The 23,439-nt window shown below is 43.0% G+C and overlaps 1 protein-coding gene across 1 annotated transcript; it reads left to right on the top strand.

Annotated features, from left to right (window-relative positions):
* The first annotated feature begins 410 nt into the window (after positions 1–410).
* Positions 411–23,216, top strand: LOC309555849 (protein MTSS 1-like). Its single transcript, XM_082258015.1, has 6 exons — positions 411–602; positions 2,721–2,840; positions 7,362–7,532; positions 18,315–18,473; positions 19,356–19,518; positions 21,666–23,216. Exons 1-6 carry the CDS (start codon positions 501–503, stop codon positions 22,355–22,357), a joined length of 1,407 nt encoding a protein of 468 aa, XP_082114141.1. The 5' UTR covers positions 411–500; the 3' UTR covers positions 22,358–23,216.
* The last annotated feature ends 223 nt before the right edge of the window (positions 23,217–23,439 follow it).

Genomic DNA, 23,439 nt, shown 5'->3' with positions numbered 1-23,439 from the left:
TTAGTTTGCTGCAAATTTATCCAAGTGACAATAACAATTTTTGAAGTTGAAGAAAAGAAACATGACAGAGGTGCAGCTTTCTTTAATTTTTGTTTTTCCTCTGACCACAATACAGCAGCACTAGCTTGTAGCAGGCACCCTGAAGAAGCATCTCCAACAGCCTGAAACGTGGGATACTGCAGTCATTGTGCTAAGTGTGTCTGTGTGTCATTTGTCGGTCTTGCTGCCTGCTTGCTGGAAATTTGTGGAGTTATAATTTGGTGCTTGATTTTTTCCCCTTCCCTTTTTCCCTTTCCCTTTTTTTTTCTTTTCATTCCCCTCACCCTTCTGCCCCCACATTTTGCTACCCCCCTCGTATTCTCCTCTCCCACCTTCCCCTTGTCTCACACAGCAGTCTGAACAGTGTTAACAGTAGTGACTCGAGGTCGAGCGGCTCGCACTCACACTCACCTACTTCACACTATCGCTATCGCAGCTCCAATCTGCCCCAGCAGGCACCGATGAGGCTGTCCAGCGTCTCCTCCCATGATTCTGGCTTCATTTCCCAAGATGCTTTTCAGTCAAAGTCTCCATCGCCTATGCCACCGGAAGCTGTCAACCAGGTAAGCCAGAAGTCTGTGTGATTTGGGGTCTGTTAAGTGTCATTGATCATGGTGCTCATCAACACCGTTATTGGACTGTATGCTCCAAAAACTTGGTTCTCAAACTGAAACTTTTTCTTAATAGAGTTGGGCATTGTCAGAACTCCTATTGGGATTTTATTTCAGTCTGAGGCCTTGTTGGGGAGATTTTTCCCTACTCCCTGTCCCAGTGACAACTTGTATCAGACGGGAAATGAAAGCGGAACTAAACCCTCCTATTGTTTTCAGCCAAGGAAGCTGCCATCTTGGCCTCTGTTTTATGTGATCATTTATGACATCAGCCATTTGATGGTTTAACAGTTTGGTTGAAAGCACAAGTAAATGTGACAGTTAGCAATCCCGGCATTCCAGCAATGTAACTGTTTTGAAACCCTTAAATTGATGGATTTAGTTCTGCTTAAAGAGGTTATAAACCCATAAAAAAATTTTTTTTTTTCAACCTGAAAGAGAAACACATAATGAGCTAGTGTGCATTGCATACTTACCTTAGAACGAGCCACCGCTGTGCCACCCGCTTAGCTGAATGACAGGCGACATGTTCAGTCGCCCGTCTTCTGGGATCGCGGCATCCGCCCATCTGATTGGCCAGAGCCGCGGTGATGTCACTCACGCACACAGGGCTCTGAAGGAACGGCACCAGCGGCCGTTCCTTCAGAGCGCATACGCCAGTGATGTCACTGGCTGCATGTAAGGTAAATATGTCCTAAACGGTACATGTTTAGGAGATATTTACAGTACCTATAGGTAAGCCTTATCATAGGAGCACCTATAGGTAAAAGTTGCAGAGGAGGGTTTACTTCCTTTTTAAAGGAAAATATGGAATACGGAGATACGGACAGCAATAACATTTTATTTCTGAACGAAAACCAAATACATGGTTAGAAAGTTGTTTGTTCTTAAAAAAAATGTTGTCCTTGTTCTTTTAAATATTCTCCCCACTTTGGTTGAATTCAAACATCAGTTTGACCCGATTGATGATTAGGAAATAGAATGGTATTAAAACAAAAAAAAAATTGCAGTAAAATTCTACTAGTATATGGCCAGTTAAGCAGATTAAGTAAGAATTCGTATGATGGCCCCAAGTCCTTACGATTCAAAAATAGGTTGTCAATGCCAGCTTCTCAATTTGTATCCTGAAAGATTTGCTGTGTACCGGTTACAAGCAGGGCCGAAACTAGGGGGGGATGGGGCAGGGGGGCATCTGCACTGTGCGCTGCATTGAGGGGGGTGCCGCTGCTGACAGGAGTAGTGATAGCAGTATCACTTCTCCTGTCAGCCTGGGAAGGAAGGAGCTAGAGTGTTGTGAGTGCTGTGTTCTCTCTCCCACTCTTCTGTCCCCGCCCACCCGCCTATCAGACTTGTTCCACGGAGCTCAGGAAGTGCTCTAAAACCCCCTCAGTTCTGTGCTAGAGGTTATGAGTGGCTAAAAGACACAAAAACCGACCAGGGGTGGCATCAGTACAACTCCCCTACCTGTCAAAGTACGGAGCAGGAAAAGCCAGAAGGGCGCCCCTGCAGACGGCTCCTAGTTCGCCCCTGCAGACAGCAGCTCAGATATGAGGGACGGGTCTGATCACCCATCTGAATGCATCCTTCTTGATCTCTTTATTAGCAAACTACAGATCTATCTCGTAGTTCATTTTATGGAGTCAATCTAGGCCTTGTTAAAGTTCACTGATACCTGATGAAGGGGGAAGTGTTTTTGGCCTCTGAAACATGTTGGCTGTTTTATGTGATCATATTTTGAATAATTAAAGCAATTTGGATTCCCATACAGTCTAATAACAGTGATGTTTCAGCTTCTTCTTTCCTTTGCTTTTCTGTGCTTAGTGATTGCTCACAATATTCCGTTCATACGTCTCCCATGTTTCCAGAATTCATCCAGCTCTGCCTCCTCTGATGAAGAGGGAAGTGTTTTTGGCCTCTGAAACATGTTGGCTGTTTTATGTGATCATATTTTGAATAATTAAAGCAATTTGGATTTTGATACAGTCTAATAACAGTGATGTTTTAGCTTCTTCTTTCCTCTGCTTATTGATTGCTCCCAATATTCCGTTCACACGTCTCCCATGTTTCCAGAATTCATCCAGCTCTGCCTCCTCTGAAGCATCTGAAACCTGCCAGTCGGTCAGCGAGTGTAGTTCTCCCACATCTGTGAGCTCCGGGTCCACCATGGGAGCGTGGGCCTCCACTGACAAGGTGAATGTTTTTTTTTTTTCAGCCATTGAAGTGTTCCTGTATTACAATATGTACAGCTGATGATTACCTGGGAACTAACAATTATTTTGTAGCATCCAAACGAATACCTTTTCATATTGTTTCTTGCACTGTTTCAATCTCAGATAATCTGTAATCGAGATAAAATTTAAATTGGAGTAATTTTACAGGTCAACTGATCTAAGAACCAACAAATCAGAATAATAAATGACCTTGTGTAAATGATACTAATATACACAGACGGGTTGTGTACAGAATTCAGGATACTTTGGTTTCCTTTCCTTTATTGAAGTTTTTATAGGTATAATGTGTTACATAGGAAAAAGAGGTGATCGGTCACTAGCTTGCTGAAAAAAATGACATAGAAGTATGTAGAATATAGTATATTGAATATAGTAAAAGAAGATACAATAGTAGTATAAGTAAAACAAAACTGTTACTTGTTAGGAATGAAAAGAAAATGACAATTTTAATATGAATCATGCATGATAAGCAGATCACTGATTGATGGAGAAAAAAATGAAAGAATCTGCTAAAGATGGCTTCCAGGTGTGGATATTTTATACAGTTACATTGGCCATATGTACAGTATATGCCATACCTAACTGATGCCCCTGCAAGCTGAAAATCACTGAAGTAGACCCTATCCAGTGATCTCCAATGGCTTCCGTGTCCTGGTTGCCCCACTGCATTCTGAACACAGGAGGTCAGCCACTTGGCACAGGTGCCATTAAGAGCATGCTTTGCAAAAGTGGATCTAACCCTCACATATACCCAGTGAAGTGAACAACCTCAGATGATACACAGAGATGAAAGAAATCTCCCTACATAAGTTTTACATGTATATCTGCTCTCTCCAGCTTTCTACACTGTTTAGAAAGTGAACATCATTTTAGAATTTTCTCTTTCTATTCCAGCACTGGGTGGGGAGTCTGGGCATACACTGTGTGACACCTGATTGGAGGAAAGGCACACCTCCTTCCACATAGGCAGATGAAGGTATAAACATGCAGAGCTGTGCTGTGAATAGACCAGCTCTCTGCTAATCTATCTCTATGCACCCACCCCAACACAAATTTCCAGCTGCTTTTATCTCCTGTGTCGGAGAACTTGTCAGAAGTTATCATGTTGAAGGAACAGAGCAGCAGAAAAACACAGGACTTAGGGCTTTGGAGGGAGATCAGTAAACACTACAGATATATGTGCCCAGGCCAGATTTTATGAATGGTGTTTACATCCACTTTAAGCCACAGAGTGTCATTTCTACAATCCCCTGTGTTACATTAACTGATGTATCCAGTGCATGTGTTTTTGTAAAGATAGGCCGTTCTATACCTTATTTTATAGCACCGCTTGGCGCTGACCTGACCGGCCTCCTCTTTCTTCTCCCAGTCTCACAGCTACAGTGGGAGGGGCCGAGAAACCCCCACTGACATCAGCTAGGTGGAGAGAGGCGGCCGGTCACGTGAGCGGCGCTATGAAAAAGATATACATCGGCTTATTTTTACAAAACCAAATACACTGGGACGCCTTATTTAATATAGCACGGGATTGTAGAAAGAACACTCAGAAATTATAGCAGCAGTCGGAGCTAGCAGGGAGGGGGAGGACACCTCTCTCCTGCCAAGTGCCCCCAGAGCAAGCAGCTTGCTGTGGGGGCACCCAAGCAAGCACACTCCTGAGCCGCAGCTCTGCGTGTCCATTCACACACACACAGCCGCGACTCAGCCCAGCCCCCTCTTTCTGCTCATTGATTCACTGGCTGTGATTGACAGCAGTGGGAGCCAATCTGTCTCAGCTAATGAGCGGTGAGAGTCCAAAGAGAGCCGAGACTGTTGTGCACATCGCTGGATCATGATGGAGCTCAGGTAAGTTTTACGGGGGCCGCTGCTTATAGAAGGTTTTTTTATCTTCATGCATAGAATGCATGAAGGTAAAAAACCTTGAGCCTTTACAACCATTTTAAGCATGAGGTTTTTTTCTGAGAACCGTCCATCCCAATTTAGCCTAAGTTTACAATATCAAGGGTCAGGGAACACGTGCAAACCGCTCTCGTTCCCGACCTGCAGGCAAAATGCACTTCTCTTTTGCAGATGCAAAAGTGTTCCATTGATTCCTAGTGACACCCCCAAGAAGAGCTTTTCGGGTGCAAAAATACGGTGCATTTCCATGTGGACGTGTTTTTTTTTTAAAAGGACCAGGGACTCTTTCTCTGCATTTCCCACAAGTACAGAATCCCATTCAAATCCCATTTAAATCAACGGGCTGCTGTGCCGGCACAAGCGTAAGCCGCACCACCCATAAGAGTGTGAATCTAACCTAATGTGGAAATGAGGTCTCTTGTATCACCTGAGGCTAGTCACTTCACGGGGTATATGTATGGGTTTGCAACCACTTTAAACTTTCTATATATCTGCCATCTAATACTATCTGTTTATGCGCCAACATTTTATTTTTCTAATCTAATAATAAAAATGTGTTTATTTTCTGGTAATACATTGTGGGGTTTTGCAGCAGTTTTATTTTCCATTATCATGAGCTGGGCTTTATGTATACATTTGTTGTGAAGATATTTTGGATGTGGATGCTGTTGGTTCCATACATTTAAATTGTTATTGAGTTTAATGGTATTTTTTTTATCACACATCAATTTACCCTACTGTTATTTCATGTCCATTTATCATATTTTTTTATTTTTATTTTGTACAGAGCCATCATTACCTTGGGTGAAGGCAGCCATTTTGTGAGCTAATTGTGAAAATTTAGCCTAGGCCCCATAGTACATTTCAGATAAAGAGATATCTAGTTGTAGTTGGTTACATTCAACTGGACTTGTTCTGTAATGTTGAAGATATTAGAGCTTATCCAGGGCATGTCTCCAGTTCTAATTACATTAGAATAGCCTTTCTCAACATTTTCAGCATGGAGGAGCTCTTGAAATAACTTTCAGGTCTCAGGGAACCCCTATTAAAAATGACTTTTTAGTGTGATGGTCAGTGGGAAGAATGCTCCTTACACTTGTGGTCAATGGGAAGCATTACCACCCTACAGATAGCTAAAAATTCATTGGTGTCAGAGGGAACTTATCTGAGAGGCAGAAATTGCTCAATGCTCAAGGAACCCCTAGCAACCTCTGGAGGAACCCTATGGTTCCATGCAGTGCCATCTTAAGCGCCTTATAGGCCCCCGGGCAATGCAGTGCACTGGGGCCCCGAGAGAGAGAGAGAGAGAATGGCACACACAGAGGAGGATATATAGGGCAGGAAAAGGATGGCACAGTCGATGGAGAGAGAGTGAGAAAAAAGAAATCAAGCAGCTGCAGCAGTCTGCTTACCTTCCATAACGGCTGCACAGCACATGAAGGGAGGAGGTGGGTGGAGCCCATCTTCTAGGCGCGGAGAGAGGAGGACGAGACGACGAGGAGGATCCTCCTCCGCTGTGCATGATGGGTCCTCTCAGAACGTCACTGGTTGCTAGATGCCAATCGGCTGGCCTTCCTAGCAACCAGTGTGCAGGGAGACTCAGAGCCACCGGCGGACAATGGGGGGGGGGGACCTAGACCACCAGGTAAACTAATCTGGAGACTGGCCTAGGGGGGGGGGGGACAGTGTAAATGCCACCCTGTGTGTGGGGCCCCTTGGCAAGTGGGGTCCCCGGGCAACCGCCGGGCATGCCCAATGGAAAAGATGGCCCTGGTTCCATGGAACCTTGGTTGAGTAACCCTGCATTAGAACGTTTTTTTATTTATTTTTTATTGGGTATTCATATAGCGCCCACAATTTACACAGTGCTTTACATTCACATCAGTCTCTCCCCTCAAGAAGACTACAATCTAACTAAGCTCCCTACCTTTCATGCATACACATTATAGGGCCAATATACTGTAGACAGGAGCAAAATACCCTTCCAACATGTCTTTGGAGTGTGGGAGGGAATTTGAGTACCCAGAGGAAATGTCATGCAAGCACGGAGAGGACATGCAAACTACATGCTGGTAGTGTCCTGGTTAGAATTCAAACCAAGGACTCAAGGCAGAAGTACTAACCACTAAGCCAGTCTGCTGACCACCTCAAGCCCAGTTAAATGTGACTAACTACGACTAACTATACCATGACCTGGGTAAAGAAGAACCTTCACAGGCATTTATAGAAATGGGCCTAAGTTATGTCACTGTCGGCAGATTGTTATGATCATCCCTCAATAGGCCTCATGTACAGTATTACAAGAATAGAGTTGTGGAAGGAAGGAGTGTGTTGTCCACAGATAGGTGTCCACTTTCATACCCTAACCTATGGTAGAAAATTTAACACAGAATGTGTTCTAGAAACACCTCTATTTTTTTTTTTTTTTTTTTTTTTGTGGTGCTGTCTACAAAATGGCTGCTACCCCTGGGTTTAGAGGTGGATCAATCTCAGCTTGATTTTAATCACCTTTACCATTGTATTGATTTTGCATTTTGTTCCCGGTTTTGTTTTTTTCCTCCTCCATGTTGTCTGTCTCCAGCTGTCTAATGGGTATCATCACTATGGCGAAATGCCTATGGCAGGCCATTTCACCCATTTCCCGCTCACAGTGTCCCGCCCCTGGACCCGATCTAATTCCGCTCATCCAGACTATCACTATTACACCATTGGTCCAGGCATGTTGCCATCATCCAAGATCCCTTCCTGGAAGGTTTGTGTTTGTGTGGTGCGGCTTTTGGCTTTGATGTCCCATCTCCTCTTTCCTGTCATCTAATCAAACCATTGTCCGGGGTTTCCTAATTTCTGTAAAGTTTTGATCTTTTTGTAAAGACTACACAACCGTACTGAACTCACCATCTCTCTAGATTGTCCAAAAATGATTATGCATTAAAATCATTTTGATCAGAATAAAAGGAAAACTGTAGAATTTTAAAATTATAAGTATTTAAAAAAGTACTACTTACACTGTGTTGTCTCTCTCAGCTTTATTCATCTTCTAGTGTAGTTCCATGTAATGCTAATTTTTGGTACAGAATTCAAGAAGAATTCTCACTTAATTTTTTCATTGTTCTGTCCCCCAGGGTTCAAAGTAATGATCGACCGACACCGATATTTTGGTCATAGAATATTGGTATCGGCCGATATTGGCTGATATTTTCGGACATTAAAATTTTTTTTTTTTTAATGCCAAAGGTACTGTGGTGGAGGGATCTGGGGGTCTAAAAGACCCCAAACCCCTCCTCTGCACTTAAAAGCATTCAAAACGCCAAGTTTTTTTAATTCGGCGCCGCCAGTACTTGGAAGTGATGTCATGTCATGACATCACTTCCGGGTACTCGACGCCGAATTAAAAAAAAATGGAGACCCAGTCAGACGGCGGTGGTGCAGGAAGGATGCCCAAGTTCTCCTGGTGAGACGCGAGACCCGGGGTGAGCTGTGGAAGGTGGCGAGAGGGGGGGGGCGTCCCCTCCCGCTCCTTGTAATGACAGCCAAGCGGCTTCTCAGCCGCATCGGTTGTCATTACAAGTCAGCCGACCGTCAGCTATGGATGCCGGTACCGGGGTGATGCCTCTAGCTACAGACATCACTCTGGTACATGCACTTTCCCTAAATATCGGCAATATCGGTAAATCCAAAGGCCGATTCCGATATATATCGGGGAAAGTGCATATCGGCTCCCGCTATATCGGTCGATCCCTAGTTCAAAGTACATGGAATACACATAGTCCATTGTTCCTTCATTTGTAGGCCTAGCTAACAGGTTGGACGAGATGCTCAACAACGTAGATAGCAAGCTTCTTGTTAACTGACGCTTGTCTCCACTCCAAGAACTTGCCTTAGACCAGTGGTGGCAATTGGGTGGGTGTGTTGGATGGCCTTTGGGAAGTCTACTCTCCTAGCTAGGCTTACAAAGCACGTAGGAGCATGGAACTAAGTACTACATGTACTTTGTCCCCTGGAGCACAGAATGCTTAAAGTAAAATTAAACCTACAATTTTTGATTTTTTTTTGTAACCACTTCTGGACCGGAAGGATTTGCCCTCTTAATGACCAGGCCATTTTTTGCCATTCGGCACTGCGTTATTTTAACGGAAAATTGCACGGTCGTGCGACGCTGTACCCAAATAAAATGGATGTCCTTTTTTTTCCCAAAAATAAAGCTTACTTTTGGTGGTAATTGATCACCTCTGCGATTTTTATTTTTTGCGCTATAAACAAAAATAGAGCGACAATTCTGAAAAAAAAAAACTATTTTTCACATTCTGCTATATAACATTCCCAAAAAAACATTTTAGGCCAATTTGTTTTCTGCTACATATTTTTGGTAAAAGAAATCGCTATAAGCTTATTTTGATTGGTTTGTGCAAAAGTTATTGCGTCTACTAACTATGGGAAAAATGTATATAATTTTTTTTTTTTTTTACTAGTAATGGCGGCGATCTGCGATTTTTAACGGGACTGCGACATTGCTGTGGACAGATCGGACCCCTAACTTACATTTTTGACGCTTTTGGGGGGACCAGTGACGTTACTACAGTAATCAATGCTAAAAATATGCACTGTTAATGTAATAATGCCATTGGCAGGGAAGGGTTAACCCAGTGGCGATCAAAGGGTTAAATTTGTACCTAGGGGAGTGATTCTAACTGTGTGGGGGTTGGGCTTGTGAAATGATCATAGAGACATGTGATCCTACATAGAAGGATCACAGGAGCTCTGTGATCATTCCAGAGAGAAGAACAGCTGACCGTTCTTCTCTCTCAGCGGGGAACAATCGCGGGTGTCCGGTGGCAATCGGAGCCGCCTGCCCCTTTCATCGGAGTCCCCACTGCTCGCCCCCTAGCTGCAGGCGCGCGACCGACATATACCTAAGGCGGTTCGTGCAGGAGGGCCAGCCTGCCGCAGTTACTTACCTGCTCTGTGCAGCTACTTTTGCACAGCCCAGATCCTCCTCTTATTGGGTCCCCTGCCTGGCACTCTGGGATCCTCCCCCCTGCTGAGTGACCCCATAACAAGCCGCTTTTAAGCTAATGCGTGGATTCCAGCAAGAACATTCTCCATAGGGATATATAACACTTAAAGGCAATAAAAGGCAAACTGTACACTATACATATGTGTATCTCAACCTGAAAACTCTAGTAGAGTATTATACTACATTTAACCATTGATTAATGCAGAAGGTTTAGAGTTTTAATGATACTTGTTTTGGGGGGGATTTACAGACAGTGCAGAAAAGGATGGAAAATGCATAAAAGAAACACATGACCGTTCACGAGGCACACATATAGTAAACACACACAAAGTGGAAACATAAATGGGCTGTAAACTAATTATTCAGTTATGGTGAGGTTAGTAGGCATTGTGGAGTCCCATACATTTCACTGTCTGCCAATTGTATTTTCTTGCTTAAAATTCAGTTCTGTAATCTGTTTCTTCCGTTATTGTAAGTTGGCAGTTATTTGCCTTGGATTGGATTTTGACACCCTATGTCAGTGATGGCGAACCTTGGCACCCCAGATTTTTTGGAGCTACACCTCCCATGATGCTCAACTACAATGGAGTGCATGAGCATCATGGGAAATGTAGTTCTAAAAAATCTATGGTGCCAAGGTTTGCCGTCACTGCCCTATGTTTTATTTTGATGGGAACTTTTGGTCATATAACTGTTTTTACATCTATAGGTCCTAGTTATAAAATTAAAATAATTATATTTGATTGTACTGTTTTCTGTATTTGGCCTATCATTTTCCTCTGGATTTTCTCCTGTTACTGTACCATGTGTCTGCTGTAACCAATCACAGCAGGTCACATTACAGTTGTAAACAATGGTTGACTTCCTTTCAAGCCATTCTTAGGCTCCATGTACACGGGACGTTAAAAGTCCCTTTGAATGCTGGAATTTTTAGGACGTTTGAAACGTCCGTTAGGTTGCGTTTGTACCCGCGTTTAGCGGGCGTTTGCTGGCGTTTGCATTTAGAACCGTTCATAGAGGTCAAAAAAATGATTCCCCTTTAAAATGGAAAAACGTGAACGCTAAACGCGGGTCATCGCGTTCGGACGCGTTCGGTCGCGTTTGTGTGTTTGAAACGCCGGGAAACACACGTTCGAATGCAAATAATTGCGTTCTAAAAAAAGTCCCTGAACGCAACTGCCTGCAAATGACTGTAAACGACCATGTGTACATGGACAGATAAGATAACATGGAGCTGCGTACAGGGGCTTCTGAAAAAAACGCCCAACTGCTCCTAAACGGCCATTTCCAACGTCCCGTGTACATGGAGCCTTAGTGTTGCTAACTGTGATTGGTCACAGGGATTAGATTGTATAGACTGGGCCAATCACAGCCCATCTGCGCCATGTGATCAATTGTGGCCAATTGCAGCTAATCACAACAAAAACTGAAAGAACCGATTTTACTCAATGCCATAACCAAATGTGTAAAAATAAATGACTGATCACTTCACTATGGTACCATTATATTGCACTGGTAAAAAAAAAAACTTAAAAAAAATATAATAGAAACAAAAATATAATAAAAACAAAAATATAATAAAAAAAAATTGGAAAATGTTTTGGGTTTTTTTTGTACTTTCACCAGTCAGTGTCTCTAATCACTGTCACACCCGTTTTTATATGATGACGCTGTACTGCACTGGTGACAATATTAAAAAAAAAAAAATAAACATTTCAAAATATTATGACAAAAAATAAAAACTTCAAAAAACTTGCCATGCCTTTTACTAAATACTAAATACCTTGGACTGTCTTCATTCCAAAAAGGGGTCATTTGGGGGATATTTGTACTGTCCTGACATTTTTGGGCCTCAAGAAATGAGATAGGCTGTCAGTACATCAGGAATGATCAATTTTCAGACATACAGTGGGTACGGAAAGTATTCAGACCCCCTTAAATTTTTCACTCTTTGTTATATTGCAGCCATTTGCTAAAATCATTTAAGTTCATTCTTCTTCCTCATGAATGTACACATAGCACCCCATACTGACAGAAAAACACAGAATTGTTGACATTGTTGCAGATTTATTAAAAAAGAAAAACTGAAATATCACATGGTCCTAAGTATTCAGACCCTTTGCTCAGTATTTAGTAAAAGCCCCCTTTTGATCTAATACAGCCAGGAGTCTTTTTGGGAAAGATGCAACGAGTCTTTCACACCTGGATTTGGGGATCCTCTGCCATTCCTCCTTGCAGATCCTCTCCAGTTCTGTCAGGTTGGATGGTAAACGTTGGTGGACAGCCATTTTTAGGTCTCTCCAGAGATGCTCAATTGGGTTTAAGTCAGGGCTCTGGCTGGGCCATTCAAGAACAGTCACGGAGTTGTTGTGAAGCCACTCCTTTGTTATTTTAGCTGTGTGCTTAGGGTCATTGTCTTGTTGGAAGGTAAACCTTCGGCCCAGTCTGAGGTCCAGAGCACTCTGGAGAAGGTTTTTGTCCAGGATATCCCTGTACTTGGCCGCATTCATCTTTCCCTCGATTGCAACCAGTCGTCCTGTCCCTGCAGCTGAAAAACACCCCCACAGCATGATGCTGCCACCACCATGCTTCACTGTTGGGACTGTATTGGACAGGCGATGAGCAGTGCCTGGTTTTCTCCACACATACCGCTTAGAATTAAGGCCAAAAAGTTCTATTTTGGTCTCATCAGACCAGAGAATCTTATTTCTCACCATCTCGGAGTCCTTCAGGTGTTTTTTAGCAAACTCCATGCAGGCTTTCATGTGTCTTACACTGAGGAGAGGCTTCCGTCGAGCCACTCTGCCATAAAGCCCCGACTGGTGGAGGGCTGCAGTGATGGTTGACTTTCTACAACTTTCTCCCATCTCCTGACTGCATCTCTGGAGCTCAGCCACAGTGATCTTTGGGTTCTTCTTTACCTCTCTCACCAAGGCTCTTCTCCCCCGATAGCTCATTTTGGCCGGACGGCCAGCTCTAGGAAGGGTTCTGGTCGTCCCAAACGTCTTCCATTTGAGGATTATGGAGGCCACTGTGCTCTTAGGAACCTTAAGTGCAGCAGAAATCTTTTTGCAACCTTGGCCAGATCTGTGCCTTGCCACAATTCTGTCTCTGAGCTCTTCAGGCAGTTCCTTTGACCTCATGATTCTCATTTGCTCTGACATGCATTGTGATCTGGAAGGTCTTATATAGACAGGTGTGTGGCTTTCCTAATCAAGTCCAATCAGTATAATTAAACACAGCTGGACTCAAATGAAGGTGTAGAACCATCTCAAGGATGATCAGAAGAAATGGAAAGCACCTGAGTTAAATATATGAGTGTCACAGCAAAGGGTCTGAATACTTAGGACCATGTGATATTTCAGTTTTTCTTTTTTAATAACTCTGCAACAATGTCAACAATTCTGTGTTTTTCTGTCAGTATGGGGTGCTATGTGTACATTCATGAGGAAGAAGAATGAACTTAAATGATTTTAGCAAATGGCTGCAATATAACAAAGAGTGAAAAATTTAAGGGGGTCTGAATACTTTCCGTACCCACTGTATATCATAGTTTGTGGACTCTATAATACTTTATTACAGACTAAATAATATACACTGATTTGGGTTATTTTCCCCAAAGTAAGGGCTCTTTCACACGGGCGTTCCTTTGTTTTTTGCCCGATCAGGTCCTTTTTTTTTTTTTTGTAACGGACACGGATGACACTTGTGTCATCCGGTCCGTATGTCCGTTTTTCATCCCATCCGTTTGCGGATGAAAAACTGACATAATGCATGTCTATGTAAATACGGATGTCTGCGGATGACACCACTGACATCCGTTTTTGCTTCAGTTCCGTTTTTTGAAAGGAAGAAAAAATAGGGTTCTCCTCCGTTCAAAAAAACTGAACTGAACTGACAAAAAACGGATGTCGGAGGATGATCATCCGATGACATCCGTATTTACATAGAGATACATTATGTCCGTTTTTCATCCGCAAACGGATGGGATGAAAAACGGACATACGGAACGCCCGTGTGAAAGAGCCCTTATGTAGCAGAATACATTTGGCCTAAATTCATGAAGAAAGATTATTTATTTGCTAAATATTACAACAGCAAAAACAAACAATGTCGTTTTTTTATTTATTTTTTTTTTTTTCCTCTATTTAGCAAAAAATAAAAAACCCATTGGTGATTAAATACCACCAAGAGAAAGCTCTATTTGTGTGAACAAAATGATAAAAATTTAGTCTGGGTACAGTGTTGCATGACCACGCAATTGTCATTTAACCACTTTACGTCTGCCTGCAGTAATATTACTGCGGCAGAGTGGCTCGTTATCGTCTGACGACGTAGTACTACGTCGTCAGACACTCCCCTTGCTCGCTCCCGCTGTATTCAGTCACAGCGGGAGTCGGGCCAGGGGAGGAGCAGCGGCGATCGCCGCCGATCTTCCCTGATCGTCGGGGATCTAGTGTGGAGATCCGCCTGCCTGTGTAAACACAAGCGGGCGGATCTCTTAAGTGACAGGCAGGGTCAGATTGCAGGGTTCAGCATAGCTGAACCCTGGATCTGTCCTTGTGTCACTCAGTCACCTCCCCCCACACACGTCAGTAAGCACCGGGCATACATTAACCCCTCCCTCTCCAATAAAATTAACCCCTTCCTGCCAGTGTCATTTTTACAGTAACAGTGCATATATATAGCACTGATTACTGCAGTAATGTCACTGGTACCCCAAAAGTGTCAAAAATGTCAGTCAAGGGTCCAATCTGTCCACCGCAATGTTGCAGTCCCACAAAAAAAATCGCAGATCGCCGCCATTACGCGTTTAAAAAAAAAACACCAAAAATGACATAAATCTTTCCCTTAGTTAGTAAACGCAATAACTTTTGCGCAAACCAATCAAAATACGCTTATTGTGATTTTTTTTACCAAACATAGGTAGCAGAAAACAAATTGGCCAAAAATTTCAAAATAAATTGGTTTTTACATCTTTTTTGGGGGGAATTTCATATAAAAAAAAATTTAAAAATATTGTTATTTTTTTCAAAATAAATGCTCTTTTTTTGTATATAGCGCAAAAAGTAAAAATCGCACAGGTGATCAAATACCACGAAAAGAAAGCTCTGTTTGTGGGAAAAAAAGGACGTAAATTTCGTTTGGGTACGGCGTCGCACGACCGCGCAATTGTCAGTTAAATTCGCACAGCGCCGAATCGCAAAAAGTGGCCCAGACGTAAGACAGCAAAATGCTCCGGTGGTAAAGTGGTTAAAGTGCGACAGATTTATTTATCAGTCACATGACCCTCAACTCAAACCATGAACTACGTACACATCACAGCCTAGATCTTGGTCAAACTTCTAAGTAAACAGTTACATGATCAAAGGTCCTTTAACTGAAGAGACTCTTCAACTAAGTAATCATTTTAAATCTAAAGTTTCCAACTTTAAACTTCTGTTGTTCTCATTCTGTAGCACTGCTCAATATGTGTCTGACTTCTAACTCCACAGTAGTCCTTTCATGGGTCCATGTTGTCTTCAAGATCATGCTGTCTTTTTTGACGGCCCCTTCAATTATTACTTTTCCTTTGTACTTATAGCAGGGCTGGATTTACATAATTGGTTACCAAGACTCCAGGATTTGCTGGTCACCTTGGGCTTCATTCACACAAATAAAAGAATGTAAAAAAGCAGTTGACGTTCTCAGTACTCATTACAAGTTTTAACTGCCTCCAATTATCAAAATAAAATATTTCCGGCAGTAGTGTTCCTTCAAGTCCTACCATCTGGTAGGGACAGAAAACGTATACAGTTTCCTAGTTTGACGTTTTAGGTGTAATTACGTTTTAGGTGTAATTATTTCATTCTGGTGATGTTGTACTTGTGAATTTAATTCAAGGACTAGCATTTAAACCAGTGGTTATAACTGGATATTATGCTTTATGGCCTTAAAGTTTGTAGACTCCTGACCATTATATCTATATCAGCTTGTTAGACATCCCACTCTAAACCAATGAGCATTAATATGGAGTTGCCAACTAGGGATCAACCGATTTATCGGCAAAGCCAATATATTAGGGGCCGATATGCACTTTTCCCGATATATCGGAATCGGCCCCGGAGGTTACCGATATTGCCGATATTTCGGGAAAGTGCTTGCACAGGAGTGATGCCTGCAGCTAGAGGTATCACCCCGGTACCGGCGTCCATAGCCAACGGTCGGCTGTCTTGTAATGTCAGCCGATGTTGCTGAGTAGCCGCTCGGCTGTCATTACAAGGACCGGGAGGGGATGTCCCCCCCCCCCCCTCCCGCCGCCTTCCGTTGCCCGCCCGGGTCTCCCGTTCCACCAGGAGACCCGGGCAACCAGCCTGCACGGCACCGAAGACCCTATCAAAGCCGCATTCAGCTCTGATCGTGTCTCCATGTAAAAACCCGGAAGTGATGTCATGACATCACTTCCGGGTACTTGGCACCAAATTTAAAAAAATTACAGCATTAAAAACAGCCAAACTTGGCGTTTTGAATGCTTTCAAGTGCAGAGGAGGGGTTTGGGGTCTTTTAGACCCCCAGATCCCTCCACCAGAGTACCTTTTAAGAAAATAAAATAAAACATTTTTTAATGTACGAAAATATCGGCCAATATCGGCCGATAACGATATGTGATGACTGATGACCAAAATATCGGTATCCGCAATAAAAAAACTATATTGGTCGATCACTATTACCAACCTCCCCTCCCTTCCCCACTTGCAGCTTTAACCACATCAGCTCTTATGGGATAGCTTTTTACAGTATTTTGGGAGTTTTCTGTGGGAATTTTCCCATTTACCTAAAAGAGCATTTGTAAGGTTACTGATATTTGATGAGAACACCAAGCTCATAATTGGCATTCTAACCCCAAAGGCGTTCAGTGGGGTTGAGACCAGGGCTCTGTGCATATCTTTTTGTTTTGGATCCTTCTTACTACATTGGGAGTTTTACTATTCTAATACTAGGAGAGGAATTGGCTGCAATACTATACAGATACTTAAATGGAGCCAATCGAGTCTATTGTGCCAGTGGCCTCTTAGGTGTAGGGATGCTACAAGTTAAAGATGCTCTGTACTACAGAGGCTGTGCCCAAAAGAGGCACACAAAGGTCAAAAAACTAGAGCTAGTATAGCTTTTCCCTATTACCGACCTGCCTTGCCTCACATTGTATCTCTATGGAGGGATGGAGGCTTAGGGGCAGGGCTGTGCAAATCCAGATCCACAAACACAGATCCACAGAATGAATGAAGCAGAAGCAAAAGACTCCTTGCACTGTAGACCCCCAGATACAGCTTCCACTCCTGCAAGGGGAATTGTGAGCAGTACAGTAGTGACATGCCCACATCTAAGTCCAAATCTGTTAAGTCTAGCAGTCAGAAGACGCAGTGCAGTGCCTTCGATTTTCTCTCTTTAGAAATTTCCCTTTGTAATCTGAATCCTTTTACTTTAGATCTACAGCTTTGAGGTTCAGGGCACAGGAGTGCCTAGGCACAGGAAGTGCACTGCTATTTTCAGGAAGCATTCAAGAAGAAATGTATATTATTTAGGGCAGTGTTTCTAAACCTGTTTTCAATTAAGGCCCCTTTTAAAATTATGGACAAGTCTCAAGGCACCCAGTTCTAAAATGTAAAAAACCTTTTCATAATGCAGCAGCATCAATACGTAGGACACTCAACGTTAGAGGTGATGTATTCTTTCAAATCAAATACATTTTTGCACACTAGTACCGACTAGTATTCCAGTGTTTCTCCTCTCCCTCAGTTTCTCTCTCGCACTCAGCTAATGTGACCCCAGTGTTGATGGAGAGGGGCAGGGGAGGGTCAAACAAGGATACTGTGCAGGCGATCAACACCCTTCTCAACACTGATGACATCACTGGTTGTTGGGATGCCGGTGGCTGGAAGGTTGAAATGGTGCTCAATAAAAACCTGTGGCTTTGTGTAACTAAAAGGCAGGCTTGATGCACCTGCTGGCTTGTGTACAATTTTTGGGTAATTTTGGGTAATTTTAGGCTTTTTACCAAGGCTCCCTGGTTGAAAAAGGCTGATTTAGGGTACTAGTAGAGAACAAATATGTCTAGAGTGGAAATCTTCACTATTTTACTTCTAGCGCACTTATACACCTTTACATCCAGTTACCAGCAAGTAAGCGAGTTTTATAAGGGCCTTTTTATAGACTTGTAGAAATTGTCTGCTAGCAGTTAAGAGCCCAGCTGCATGTGGTCTACCAATGCCAGGTAAAGATTTTTTTTTTCAGGAAGGAGAAAGAACAGATTTTGTTAGCTGGAAGCAGTATTATTTGTTATCTCACTAAGTCAAGTGCCATGCATTAAAGCAGAGGATTTATCTCTGCTGGCTAAATAAGAGCCTGACATAATGAAAAATCCAGCCCTGATATTTGTCATTGTTCTCATTTCTCTGTGTACTTGCTTTGGGGGACAGTAATCTTTCCTTAAAAAGAGTCATGTTGGTGACATCCATATACAGCCTCTAACCTTTCATTCAGGACTGGGCTAAGCCAGGTCCATACGACCAGCCTGTGATGAACACTCTTCAGAGACGCAAACGTGAAGTCGACCTTTCTTCAGGAGCCCAGTTCATGCATCCCGGACTAATTAATGAGGCTCATTCACCCCGCAGTGCAAGAATGCCCATGGCATCAAGGGTAAAGTTTAATTTGACCAAAAAGCATGTCTCTAACCCTTTGTTCTCAGATTCTCTTCTTTCTCTAGCTGCTAACACCAATCTTCAGGAAACCATGCTTTATTTTACAGCTTAATTAGAAACTCTTTCTGCACTATAGTACGCCTAACCATAGAAATGACCATGACAGGGCTCTTTTAACATCTCGTTATCTTCTCTTTATGCTTTTTAACTGTTAACTTTGAGTTTGCCAGAATGGATATTTGGTTTGTCTAGAGCAGAGGTGCCCCGCCATTTTTTTTTTTTTACAGCAAGGCAACAATTGCCAAAATTGTAGGCTGATAAGCCTACAATTTTGGCACAGTAAATGAGCAAAAGATGGGCCTATCCCAGTTATGACCCCAAACTGCAGTTTTGCAAACTAGCAAAATACTTTGGGACAACCACCCTCCATCATATGGCTCTGACCATAAATGGGATAGATCTGTCATTTTGGCTTGACTGTGGATCCCCCAATTGCAAATGCAGCTCTGGGTTCAGTTGCAAATGCATGGAGGCACATACATTATTCTTTCAGTAGTTCCAAATTTCCAATTGCCCTGCAAGGACTCCAAGGAGTTTTGTTTTAGCAGAACAAATAATATATCTGATTGGATCATAATCTACAGATCTGGCACCTCTGGTCTGGAGACAACCTGCGGGCCTCTAGCAAAGAGTTAGAGGTGTCAGCATTGCTCAGGGTCTCCAGAGGTTGAGTTGAAGCCTGATTGAGCAGACATTCCAGGACTTTAAGAGTTGGAGGTCTGCGGGTTGTCCATATCTGTTTACCACAATAGACTCGATCACAACATTTGCTTTCTTAGGAATTTTTCATTTATTCTTTTTTTTGTGTCCCCCCCACCAGCAAGGGGAAGAAGCAGAAAACTGTGACGATCTGGCTTTAGCCCTGAGCAGAGGACTGCAGCTTGATACACAGAGGAGCAGTCGAGATTCCCTGCAGTGCTCCAGTGGATACAGCACACAAACCACCACCCCATGCTGTTCAGAGGACACCATCCCATCACAAGGTGAGGAACACAATAGGCCTTATTCTAAAACATCACAGATAAAAACTGTTACACACAGCCTCGAATTAGCATCAAAGGTACTGTGAGTTGTTATATTAACCACTTTACCACCGGAGGATTTTGCTGTCTTACGTCCAGGTCACTTTTTGCGATTCGGCACTGTACAACTTTAACTGACAATTGCGCGGTCGTGCGACGCCGTACCCAAACGAAATTTACGTCCTTTTTTTTCCACAAACAGAGTTTTCTTTTGGTGGTATTTGATCAACTGTGCGATTTTTACTTTTTGCGCTATAAACAAAAAAGGGCGTAAATTTTGAAAACATAACAATATTTTTCACATATATGAAATTCCCCCCAAGAAAAAGGAAAAATCTAAATTTTTAAAAAATTTTTGGCCAATTTGTTTTCTGCTACATATGTTTGGTAAAAAAAAAAATCACAATAAGCGTATTTTGATTGGTTTGCGCAAAAGTTATTGCGTTTACTAACTAAGGGAAAGATTTGTCATTTTTGGTGTTTTTTTTTTTAATGAGTAATGGCGGCGATCTGCGATTTTTTTTTTTTGCGGGACTGCGACATTGCGGCGGACAGATCGGACCCTTGACTGACATTTTTGACACTTTTGGGGGTACCAGTGACATTACTACAGTAATTAGTGCTATAAATATGCACTGTTACTGTAAAAATGACACTGGCAGGGAAGGGGTTAATTTTATTGGAGAGGGAGGGGTTAATGTATACTTGGTGCTTACTAACGTGTGTGGGGGGAGGTCACTGAGTGACACAGGGACAGATTGCATGTTCAGCTATGCTGAACCCTGCAATCTGTCACTTAGGAGATCCGCCCGCTTCGTTTACACAAGCGGGCGGATCTCCAAACTCGATTCCCCGACGATCGGAGAAGAGCAGCGGCGATCGCTGGCCCAACTCCTGCTGTGACTGAAAACAGCGGGAGCGAGCCTCCGGCGGTGCGGGAGCGAGCCTCCGGCGGCGCGTGAGCGCCGCCCACAAGGGGAGGAGTCCAGCGACGTAGGTCTACGTCGCTGGATGGGAACGAGCCACTGTGCCGCAGTAGAGGCACAGTGAGCGGTCGTAAAGTGGTTAAAGAGAGCAAGTCATAACCAGACTTATGCAAAAATCTGAATATTCAGTGTTGCATTGGTAGAATTTTTAAGGCTTAATGATGGTGGAGGAGAGCAGTGATGACTGGGCCTCATTAAGCAATTTCCTAGCAATAACCTGGGAGTATTTCAGTCAGGCTTCATAGGGTATGTAAATAGCCAACACCTGTTGCAAGTGCCTTATTCAACTTTAGTCAGAGCTGCACAGTTTGTTTTTTTATCTACAGACACCCCTTACCAGAGGCGTGACTAGAACCTTCAGGTGGCTGGTGCAAGAAACCATGAAGGGACCCCCCCCCCCTCCTCCATCCAAGCTCCGGGCTTCCAGTTCTGGGATGGCATCCATGGACATCCTCCCAGAATCCTGCCTCCCACATTGATCAGTGCTAAAAATATGCATGGTCACTGTACTAATGACACCAGGGAGGGGTTAAACATCTAGGATGTTTAAAGGCTTTAATTTGTGCCTAATCAGTCTTTGTGTACTATGTGTGCTGCTTTTTACTAGGAGAAGTGATGGATTTTTTTCCCTGCTTTGCAGGACTCCATCACTCAATCAACTTTTCCCCTTTCAGAACGGAGCTCTGCCTTGTTTACATAGGCAGAGCTCCGTTCTGTGTCGCTCCTCGCCGATCAGTGGGTGTCAGCAGACATCTATTGGCTGGCATGCCGTGTGCTAAATCACAGCACTTCCACAGCAAGTGCTCCCTACCTGAAAGTGCAGGGTGATCCAGCGCAGGAGAGCCGCTCTGCCACCATATAACTAAGTTATGTGGTCGGCAAGTAGATAATGTGTCCATATGTATGGTTTATCAGTTTTAAGGAAGAACTATCTTAGTTTCTTTTGTTAATAGCAGTCTTTTCTTTTTTATGCCTGTGTGGAAGAATGAAATGGAAACCCTACTTGCATGTTATGGTGAAAAATAACTCTGCAATACAGTATTTATCCCGGCCACATTAATAAAACCCCAAAGTCTTCTACAGGAAATTCACTTAACACTCATACCTCCCTTTTGTTTCTAGTTTCAGATTATGATTACTTCTCGGTGAGTGGAGATCAGGAGCAAGAGCAACAGGATTTCGACAAGTCCTCCACCATCCCGAGAAACAGCGACATCAGTCAGTCATATCGCAGGATGTTTCAATCCAAGCGCCCTGCGTCCACGGCAGGATTGCCAGCCAACTTTGCGCCTGTTATAGTCACTCCTGGTGTGGCCACCATCCGGAGGACACCGTCTACCAAGCCGTCAGTGAGACGCGGAACCATCGGAGGAGGTCCCATTCCAATAAAGACACCAGTTATCCCGGTCAAAACCCCAACTGTCCCAGACATTCCAGGTGGTCTTCCCAGCAACACTAGTGAAGAGTCACCTGAACAGAGCCCTGACTCACCATCCATCACAGAAGGAGCCGTGCTGGGCGGGGACATACCTGCATCCTTATGGAGTGGACAAGCTTCTGTAAACCCCCCTGTCCCAGGAACCCCTGGTGTTATTGCTGAAGAGCAAAGGTCAGGTCGGTCAGAAAATGAAGAGGAAGAAGATGAACAGGATGGTCCTGTCATTCCTGAACCCACAGGCCAACCAGACCCCGAGACAGCAGATACTGCTCTGATAGATGCACCGCAGGGAGAAGATATGCTCAACGCAATTCGCCGTGGGGTCAAACTGAAGAACACCACCACAAATGATCGCTCGGCTCCTCGAATTTCCTAGAGAAAAATAAAAAAAAATAGGGAGTGTCTTCCGAGCCGGGTACAAGGAACTGCACCCTGACACTTGTCTTTAATCCATTCCAATCTATGATCGGAGGATTTTGTAGGAGCATACAGAGGGTTGACAAACTCTTCAAAAAACAAATACTACAATAGTTCCAAAAACAGCAGCATAGAAAAGACAACCTTAGAATCTGTTGGTGTTCCAATTGTAAATAGTGATTTTACTTCTGCACATAGTTAATCCCTTTTTATGTTTTTTTTTCCTGCTTTTCATTTCACAGATTCATTTTTATTTCCATAAAGTGCCAAAACCCATATTTTAGTTTCAAAGAAACCCTTGTAAATTTTAAAAGCTTTGGACCGGACAAAAAAAAAAAAAAGCAAGAATAAGAAAGTGTTCCTACAAAGGATGAAGGACTGGGGGTTGTATTGCCCCTCCTCTTGCATTCTGTTTTGGACTTGTACAGATGGACAGCGGATAACCCGTTTGCTTGGCAAGGGGCGGGTGCAGTTCAATGGAACAGCCATGGGGCTACTTAATATGAGGTGTAGACCACCTTCGCGTCAGAGCAACCTAACTTTTCCTATACAAACACTATGGCTAATATTTTTTTTATTATTTTAAATTCTTTGTTGTTTTTTTTGTTTTTTTAATGCTGATATTATAAATTATTAACAATTATGAGCAATAAAAAAATTGAAAAAAAAAAAGTTTTAGCATGTAATGGGGGATTTAGTGATGAAGACTACCATTGTTCACCATGCTGTCACTCACACTGTAATCTAGACATTAACGCTTGCATCTACCATGGTGATACAGTCCAAATAAGCCATACAGTAATACAGTGTTCCAGATTTTTTTTAAATGCTATTAAATCTCATTCTTTCAGGAGTAGTTTGTCAATCCCAGCATGCCACTTTAATTACTTAGTGTATTGCAGTGTAGCCAGGGTTAAAGTGTAACATGGTCTACCAACAGTAAAGACAGCAATTTTGTGTGGGGACCATTTTGTCTCGGAACAAATACAATTTTGAATCAGTTTTTGCAGTCTTACCTCTGTATAGTCTATAGACGAGGCT

This window comes from Pelophylax lessonae (genome assembly GCF_965119305.1).
Source record: "Pelophylax lessonae genome assembly, chromosome: 5".
Lineage (NCBI taxonomy): Eukaryota > Metazoa > Chordata > Amphibia > Anura > Ranidae > Pelophylax > Pelophylax lessonae.
Note: the sequence above shows the minus strand (reverse complement) of the source record. Positions and strands in the feature narration are given on the sequence as shown.